The 9,526-nt window shown below is 46.6% G+C and overlaps 1 protein-coding gene across 9 annotated transcripts; it reads left to right on the top strand.

Moving 5' to 3' along the window:
• Positions 1-5,846: 5,846 nt before the first annotated feature.
• LOC102245134 (splicing factor 3B subunit 1) lies at positions 5,847-9,334 on the top strand. Of its 9 annotated transcripts, none has more exons than XM_014543048.1 (4): positions 5,847-6,307; positions 7,779-7,834; positions 8,137-8,216; positions 9,116-9,334. In XM_014543048.1, the coding sequence occupies exons 1-2, from the start codon at positions 5,893-5,895 to the stop codon at positions 7,796-7,798; spliced, it is 435 nt and encodes a 144-aa protein (XP_014398534.1). In that variant the 5' UTR covers positions 5,847-5,892; the 3' UTR covers positions 7,799-7,834; positions 8,137-8,216; positions 9,116-9,334. The 9 variants fall into 9 exon arrangements, 3 of the variants coding, with proteins under 3 accessions (XP_014398534.1, XP_005870491.1, XP_014398533.1); XR_001362905.1 differs by adding an exon at positions 6,503-6,556 and having other exon boundaries at positions 6,218-6,307; positions 7,779-8,216; XR_001362903.1 differs by adding an exon at positions 6,503-6,556 and having other exon boundaries at positions 6,218-6,307; positions 7,083-8,216.
• The last annotated feature ends 192 nt before the right edge of the window (positions 9,335-9,526 follow it).

Here is a 9,526-nt window from a genome sequence, read left to right as displayed (position 1 = left end):
GTCTAATTAGCATATTACCTTTTTATTAATATAGATATGGGACTCAGCAAACTATGTCCCTTGGGCCAAGGACATGTGCTTATAGTTAGTGTTATTCTATAGTGTGTGCTTTTGTGCATAGTGGCAGAGTGGAGTAGCTACAACAGAGCCCTTATGACTGCAAACATAAAATATTGGCCATCTAGACCTTCTGAGAAAGAGTTTCCAGACTCCTGACACAGAATGTCAGCGTCAGAGGGAAATTAGGTGTGGGGCAACCTCTGCTCAGCCCTGGCCCATCTCTGTCCTTTGTTAGCTGCCCTGGTGGCTGCTCAGGAAACGGGATCAGAGTTGGTATTTCTATTTCAGGTGCACCCAGCAATGTGCGTGGATCCATCCCAAGGCCCCATCTTGTTGTGATTCCCTCACCTGGATGCGGGGTGCCCTGCGGCGGAAATCCATGGCAAAGCAGGGCCCTCCCACAATAACACTGGCTAACAGGTAGGGAGTGCTTACTGTGCCAAATACTGTTCTAGCCCTGTATGTGAATTTAGTCACTCTTTAAGACTACCTCCAAGGCAGGTGTGGCCATCAGCCCAATTTACAGATGAGGGAATGGAGGCCAGAGAGATTTCTGGACTTGTCCCAGGTCCCAGGTCATAGAGGTTGAGTCAGTTGGGTCCCCTGGGAAGTAGACACTGGGAGTGATTTGGGTTCCTGAGAAGGATTGCCCATGATAGGATGAAAGGGAGAGGGGTGGGTTGGGCAGAGAGAGCCTCTGAGCATAATGCAGCCTGAGCTGGGAGAGGGGAGGGGCTGGAGCACCTCAGGCCACCTGGCACCCCCAGAGCCCACGCTCCGGACAGACGGAACAGAGTGCTGCCTGAGGACCCCGGCTCTGACAGAAACAGCCGGGCCTTCACAACCCTCAGGCTTGGACATTGGCTGAAGCTGACAGGAGGGGCGGGTCTTGGCTCCAGAACCGGGGTTGACCATGAACGTGCTGGGGCTTGAGGTGGTCAGCTAACTGCCCTGCTTCTCACTGGACAGCAACTTCCTCCTTAAAGGGCAGCTGAGGGGCACGCCCCAATGGCCACATCCTGCTAGGAAATAAAGCAGGACTGAAACTCCAGCAGTCGGGCCAGACACCTGCAGACCTAACCCCTCCACTCCACTCCACTCCACTCCTTAGTATGGGGATCTCAGGAGCACAGGGTCAGTGCTGGTCCTGTGTGTCCTGGCTCTGCCACCGGCAACCATGTGTCCTTGAGCAAGTCACTCCATTCATTCATCCATCTCCATTCATTCATGCACTCATTCATTCCAACAGTTTCTGAGCATCTGCTGACTGTCACGTCCTGTGGCAAGCCCTTGAGATTAAGGCGCAGGCCCTGGCCTCAAGGGGATCATCACTTGGTTGGAGGACCACAGTGGCTCACATCAATGCTGGACAATGTTTCCAGGCAGGGATAGGAAGCCCTCAGGTCACACAGTGTCCAGAGATACGGATGCTACCGTGGGCCTCAGTTTTCATATGAGAAAAAGAGTGTTTAGACTCAATGCTCTCTAAGGACCTGGCCACGCTATCAGGCATCTTCTGGTCAGGTTTGGGGATCCAGGGTCTGCTTGTGGCAGGGCGCGTATAGGCCCAGCCAGAGAACCAGCCGGGGCCTGTGCAAGCCAGGATGTAGGCACTGATGCTCATCACTTTCTATAGAAGTGCCTGCTCCATCTCCCAACTTCACTTCAGTTGTTGACCTTGGGAGAGGTCCATGCCCCTGGGGTCTGGACACAATGCCTGGGCAAGACCTGCGTCATCACCTTGGTCCAGGCAGCTGGGCGGGAAACATCAGTTAAACAAGACACATTCATCAGCAGATGGATGTCCCAGAGAAGTCAGAAAACTCACTTAAGAAGCCAGCCATCCAGACTACCCTGAGTCCTCAGCCAGCCATGCCCAGACACGTGACCTTGAAGTGGCTCCTTATCCTGTACAAATGATTGCCAGGAAAGTCTATGGCCAATGAAACAAGCAAATGTGCCTTTTGCACCTTTAACTCGCTCTCTTAAATGAGCTCTGCCCTGGCCTGGAGACAGAGATGCTGGGCTTACCCATCCTCTTCATCAGACTAAACATTTCCCCAGGGTTTGGTTATTAAATCAGCAGAACCCATTGCTCCCAAGATAAACTCCTGAGGATGCGATACCAGCACTCACCCCAGAGAATTCCAATTGGTACGTGTGGCAGGGCACTGGCATCAGCAGCAAGCATCCCTGCTAAAACAGCCCGACAATTAATTTGCTATCTTATGGCTCAAATGCTGACACACGAATGTAACCGGGCTCCAGTGGCAACCGGAAAAGCATCGACAGTGAAAATCCCTTTGCTTGCCTTCACCAGGTCCTGGAAACACGGAGCACCCCAGGGTGACTTCGGATCGATTGCCTAGTCTTTCTGAATTCCCATAGGGTGTTGGGAACAGGAAATGAGGTCAGGTTTGGGACAGTGTTCTTATGGATTAATATTAATATCCCAAGTGAAACTTGGCAGCGAGGCCCCTGCCTACCTCCCAGGGCTGCCTGAGCTGCTCCGAGGACCACACATGTCCAGTGTGGAGTGACGCTCACCGTGGCCCTAGTGGCCCAAAGCATGTCCCCTCCCAAAGGCAGAGTTCTCCCCTGGGGACCACGGTGTGGCAGCAGGCAGACAGCACTTAGGTGAGGGGGCCTCTGAGGTTGTGTGTCCCCTGCTGGGGGCACAGCTCAGAGTGGGTGGGAAGAGGGACTAACAAGGCATCTGACCAAAGGGTTGAGGAGGGAGGCCTGGATCCCATTAAACTTCGTTCTGGCTTCTCCTGGAAACCACTGCCTGGCCGCAACTCCTGCTCCACCCTCCGGGGGCCCATCCAGCTGTGGGAGGCAGGCAGCCATACAGCACAAGAGCTGGGCGGCTCTAAGGAGAGGGGGCTGTGTGTCCACACCGACTCCCCATGCTCACACGGTTCTCCGTAGCCGCTGCCGGGGGCCATGGATGGGAGCACTGGGCTGGGACAGCCCGGCTGCGTGACTTTGGGTGAATCCCTTTCCCTCTCTGGGACTTTTTGTCTCAAATCACTGGTCCCTGCGGTCCTCCCAAACTCTGGCAGGAGTGGGAGGTGGGGAGTGGTGAAGGGGCAGAGTGCTGGGGACAAGGACCAGGCCACGGGGATGGCCTGCTGGACCGCAGACTAGACTGTAAGCTCCTTCAGGTGGGGCAGGGACGCATCCCCGCTGCCGGGCACAGTGCTGGCACAGCAGGGGTCTGTCAACCATTGACGACCGGGACAGGACCCTGCTTAAAGCAATCTCTGCTGCAGAGCCCACTTGTTTCCATTCTGACTAGATGCCTGGAATGCCACCATTAGAGTCACTGCTCTGGGACTTAAGGCTTCTCAGCGGTCCAGAGATCCCTGGGGAGTTTTAGGAGTCACAGCACCCGCCCCCATTGGCCACATGGTCATCATGTGAAAACAAGTCCATTCATCTACTCACTCACTCAGTCAACAGTCCTGGGCACCGTGCCAGCCCTGAGGCAACAACAAGGACCAAGAAGCCCAAATTCACATCGTCATAAGCCATTAATTGGCCCGCCATGTGGTGAATGACAGATATGCAATGGGTAGTATGGAGGCACCAAAGAGGGCCATTTAGCCCGACCTGAAGGCGGGGGAGGAGACAGTAGCCAAGAGTTCCCAGGTGAGGCTTGGCCAGTGGAGAGGGAAGAGCGACCTGAGAGAAAGGCGGGGCGTGAGCAGGGGCGTGGAGGGGAGGAGCAGTGCTTCGGGGAAAGACAAGCAGTTCAGTTACTGGAGGAGAACGTGGGCAGGAGCAGAGGCTGGAGGTAGAGGGGGCCGGGCACACACAGGGCCTTCTCGGGGCTGGAGCCTTGTCCTGGGCTCTGGAGCCAGTGCAGGGCTTCCAGGGGGGTCAGGCCTGTGTGCTGGGCCGTTCATTCTGCCAGTGCAGCCCGAGCCTGGGAAGCAGGGAGAGGCTTAGTCCTGGGAGAATTGGAAAACTGAGTCAGGTTGTGCCAAAGGGATTGGGGAGGAGGTGGGAAAATGGAACCTTCTGGTGGTAACGATGGTTAGATGTGGAGGCTGAGGGAGAGAGAAGAGTCCACAGTAACCCACCTGCCTCACCCCCGAGCATTACCTTTTTTTCATCAAACACTTACTGGGAATGTACTAATTGTCCGGCGCTGTTCTAAGTGACTTCCACATGTTTATTCACTTAATCCTTACAACCACTCTACAAGGGGACTGTTCTGTTATCATCCCCAATTCACAGATGAGGAGGTTTGAGGCACAGAGAGGCTAAGTAACTTAGGCCACACAGGTGATAAATGGCAAAGTGAAAATTTGAGCCTGGCTGGCGTGGCTCAGTGGCTGAGCATCGACCTATGAACCAGGAGGCCCTCATTCAATTCCTGGGTGGGGCTCATGCCCAGGTTGCAGGCTCCACCTTTCATGGTGGGGCATGCAGGAGGCAGCCGATCAATGATTATCTCTCATCATTGATGTTTCTCTCTCTCTCTTGATCGCTCTCCCTTCTCTGAAATCAATAAAAATGTGTTACCAAAAAGAGACTTGAACCCAGGCCTTCTGGCTCCAGAGTCTCTGCATTTACCACTGCAGAGGTCGCACCAGAGCCCTGTGCCCCCTCAATGCCCAGCTGCTTCCAGGAATGTTGCCCCACTGAGGCCCATCTCTGCAGGCAAAGCAGCTCCCAGCCTGCGTAGCCCCAGCCTCAGCCAGCAAGACTGGGGGCCATTAAGGATCTGCAGATGGGGAACCTGGGACCCAACGTTGAACTCAGGGGCTCAGGCAGAGTTGTTGGCAGAGCTGGTACCAGGCTCCTGGTTTGTGTCTGCAGCCCCTGGTTGCTCCGGCCGGCAGGGCCTGAATAGAGGTGCTGTGTGTGTCTGTAGAGCCCCTCCAAGATCTTTCTCCTGTGTCCTCCTGTCTGGCACCCAAATGCTTTTTCTTAGATGGCTCAGGCAGTAGGGAAAAAAGATACCTTTATAACATTTTAATACATTATATTAGAGGTCATGGTGGTACTGTTTTATCCACAGCGTCTACAGGAATTGCTGCAAATTTAACTTCCTTTCAGTGTGTACATATCCATGCACCGGGACCACTAGTCCATATATAATCAGCCAACTGGCGAGGGGGCTCAGAGCAGGATTTCCAGGGTGACCGAATGTGCCGGAAGCTGGTCCATCCTTGCTGCTTGACACAGTCGCTGTAGGGAAGAAAGGTCTGCACAGCATATGTTTCAAGGGACCTGGCGTATATGGCATACTGTTCTTAATATGTTTGCTCCCCTTCTTGGCGCTATGTGTTTTAACCAGGGTCACCTCTCTGAGAAAGGTTGTTTCCCCAGGTAGGGATTTTTCCCTGAAGTTAGGGAGGGAATAAAATCCCTTAACTAAGTGCCAAGTGGGTAGTTAATCACTTTAACTAAGAACAATCACCCTTAAGCTTCATAATCTTGACTCCCTGGAATGGAGATAAGAAACCCCCTAACCTTTGGAATAGAAATTGATAAGATTAAAATCAACTGGTATAAATACAGATGTAACAAGACAATAAGACACAGAACCTGGCTGGAGGTCCTGGCGAGAACCTGGCTAGAAAACCTGGCTAGGCTGCTGCTCAACTGAACGCTGCCCCCGTGTCATTCCTTCTTTGCCGACTCTGTCCACAAATTTGGGAACCGCTGGACCTGCTGGGGCTGGACCCCAACAATTGGCACCCACTCCCGTGAGGCACATGCCCAGAGGCCAGTCCCCAGCTATTTTCCTCCGTGGCAGCGGCAGTGAGAGGAAGGGCTTGGGAGCTCCAGTTCCGCCTGTGTGTTTGAGTGGACAAAATGGTGAAGATTGCCAAGACTCACGAAGATATCGAAGCACAGATTCGAGAAATTCAAGGCAAGAAGGCAGCTCTTGATGAAGCTCAAGGAGTGGGCCTTGATTCTACAGGTTATTATGACCAGGAAATATATGGTGGAAGTGACAGCAGATTTGCTGGGTATGTGACATCAATTGCTGCAACTGAACTTGAAGATGATGACGATGACTACTCATCATCTACAAGTTTGCATGGTCAGAAGAAGCCAAGATATCATGCCCCTGTGGCATTGCTTAATGATATACCACAGTCAACGGAACAGTATGATCCATTTGCTGAGCACCGACCTCCAAAGATTGCTGACCGGGAAGATGAATACAAAAAGCACAGGCGGACCATGATAATTTCCCCAGAGCGTCTTGATCCTTTTGCAGATGGTAATTCTTTCCCACTTTTCTTTAGTATTCACGAATTTGCTTGTATTAAGCTCTCTTTAGCCCTTTGATTTTTTTTGGCATGCTTATGAATTTGCTTTTCTTTTTAAAAATCCCCCTTATTATAGATGTGTATAGATTTGGTTGAAGTCAAAGATGCCATATTCTTCATCTTTATAATACAAGTTTTCTTTCCAGGTAGAAGGACAAGAAAATAATGAGCCAATGCCATAGAAACGCAAAGGGTTAAAGGTTTTTCTTTTACTTTTGTTTTGGGTACGCTTTCTATACTTGGAACAAATGTGTTTTTCTGGTCAAAATACTTTCAAATTCTTGAAAGTTTTCATTCCAAATCCTAGATTTTAGGATTGTTACTTTTGAGAAACTTTCTCACATTAGAGCTCCCCTCATATTTCTCTAAATATAGTTTAGTAAGTGCACCTACTTTGCTTTAAGCATACTTAAAATTAAAACAAAAGTATGTATACAAAGGCTTTGATATTTTTAATAGTTGGAGTCTGTTTTGCTAATTTTAGTGTGCAGGTCAGCACAGGGGGCATAGTGAGCCTGATGGAAGCTTTCCTCGGGTGAGTTTCAAAATCAAAATTAGGTGCCTGTTTCTTAAAATGAGATTCTGCTGCAGGTTTACAAATTAGACTTTCAGCCTGCATGAATTAGTAGGGATATTCTTTTTTTACTTGCATAATTGTAATTGATTTAAACATGTATGTCAGAATTCACAGGCCCATACTAACTGTCCTTAATTTCTTTCCTACAGCAGTACTGCTATATGCCAGTCCTGTCTGCATTCTTAAGGGTGCAGTTCAACACATCCTCTCTAGATTATGGTGAAAAAGTATTCCAAAGGAAGTCTTATCAGAGCTAGTGTCAGAAAGAATGACACTACCAATTGGGCATGATCTTCAGCATAGGAAATGTCTTAGAATTTTATTATTTTATTTTTCTTAAATTGTGATGCTATACTACTGTATAGCTAATTATCACATTTTATAAAACATAGTGTTCCTCTGTGAATCTTGTTATATACTGTTTGGGCTTCTTTAAGATATTTTGAAGTTTGAAAAGCAAATACTGAAACTTGAACCAAGAGACTAACACATCTCTTTGTATGCCACTTCTCTTCTATGTGCATCATAATAACTGGTAGAAAGTAATATATTCAAGTAATATATTTTCATTTGTAATCATACTTTCTAAAGATAAAAATGTTTCTGGGTCAACAAAACTTTAACAAGCATGAAGCCCTTTTTTAGTAACCTGACATGAGAATAAGATTATAGGTATATTTTTAAAAATCAGATTTGCTAAACTATAACTGTTTTAGAACATTGTATGAAGAACTTACCTAGTTATAGTTATTTGTAGTTAGGATTTTAACAGCTTGCAACAGGTAATGTTTTGAATATAAATATCTTTCCAAAGTGTTACTAATGGTAAAGAGATAATTTTCTAGGCTTCTATTCTGCTGCTTGAAGTCAGAACTGCTGATGGAGACAAAGGCACGAAAGTGTACGTATTCCGGATTAGCAACCCAGGAACCCATCACTTCTGAAGACTAAACTGTGCTGTCATTTTGCTTTTATATGCATTAAAATATTTGTTTTAAACTGCTGTAGATGTTTGTGTTCAAACAGGTTAAATTGATCAGCAAACTCAATAAAAAGTAAGATGTATAATTATTAAAGTTTTCCATCAAAAAATAAATTAAATGATATGGAATAACATAATATTAGAGCAGGGAAGATAAATCAGTTGAACCTAATTATCGTTTATTTATTGTACTCTTGTCCTGTTGCTGTTCTTTTCTGCAGGAGGGAAGACCCCTGATCCTAAAATGCATGCTAGAACGTATATGGATGTAATGCGCGAGCAGCATTTGACTAAAGAAGAGGTATGAACCTGCTCTTTATTTTAATGGTTGTGAAAGACTAGAAATAAAGCTGAGATTGAGAGACTTATATTTCCTTTTTATTTGCTGAACAAGTAATTCAGTATTATTAATAAAAGTAAAGTTGAGACAGAACCTTACCCAAAATTCTACCACCTCCCATGTTAATCATTTTTTCTGTCCTTTTCTAGTCCCTGGCCCCTTGGCCATATACATACATATGTTTCTTCTAGTGACTATGTCCGTGGGGAGGATGATAGTGTGTACCTGAAGCCAGTGTGTAAGGAAAAAGCCAAGTAGTTAAACCATTCCTTGAAAAACTTCTAATTCTCCCATAAAATTGAGTTTGGATATGGTTGGAGAATTCTGAAGAATTCCTGCTGGCTTACAGAAATTGCTTCATTTTGTTTCAGTAGTTAGCCTTCATAACTTTATTATAAATATATAATTGTTTAAATTAAGTGGGGTGATGGAAATTAAATGCATTTGTTGGGATGTTATATATAATATTTACCTAATTAAAATCATAATTTAAAATTTTTCACTTTTTACCACTTTTCTATCTTGTTACATATTCTGATTTGCTGTTTATATGAGTTTTAAATAAAACTATTTTTCAATGGAAGCATTTTAGTTCTCTACCATTGGCTGAAGATTTGCTTCACTGTCTAGAGTAGGGTGCTCTGTTATAAATTCTGTACTTGCTCATCTACTGTGCAGAAGGATATTGTATGAAACGAAATACAGAGAAGAGAGGGAAAATAAGACCAGGACTACCACTAGCATAGGAAGGAGAGTGAGTGAAGAATGACATGACGTTAAATAGAAATGTTTGTACTAATGATATGAAAATATGTTGAAAACGTTTTAAAGATACTCAGTGATTATTCAATTATTTTCAGAGAGAAATTAGGCAACAACTAGCAGAAAAAGCTAAAGCTGGAGAACTGAAAGTCGTCAATGGAGCAGCAGCGTCCCAGCCTCCCTCAAAACGAAAACGCCGTTGGGATCAAACAGCTGATCAGACTCCTGGTGCCACTCCCAAGAAGCTGTCAAGTTGGGATCAAGCAGAGGTGGTTACATTGTATTTTTTAAGACTATTATAATTTTTTTTTCTCACATGAAATGTATTGTCTGCTTTCATGACGATAGCAGACTGGGTGGCTTAAGAAACAGACATATACACACACACACACACACACACACATTTTTAAAATATATTTTATTGATTTTTTTACAGAGAGGAAAGGAGAGGGATAGAGAGTTAGAAATATCGGTCCGCTGCCTCCTGCACACCCCCTACTGGGGATGTG

The sequence above is a fragment of the Myotis brandtii genome, unplaced genomic scaffold, assembly GCF_000412655.1.
Source record: "Myotis brandtii unplaced genomic scaffold, ASM41265v1 scaffold3176, whole genome shotgun sequence".
Taxonomy (NCBI): Eukaryota; Metazoa; Chordata; class Mammalia; order Chiroptera; family Vespertilionidae; genus Myotis; species Myotis brandtii.
Note: the sequence above shows the minus strand (reverse complement) of the source record. Positions and strands in the feature narration are given on the sequence as shown.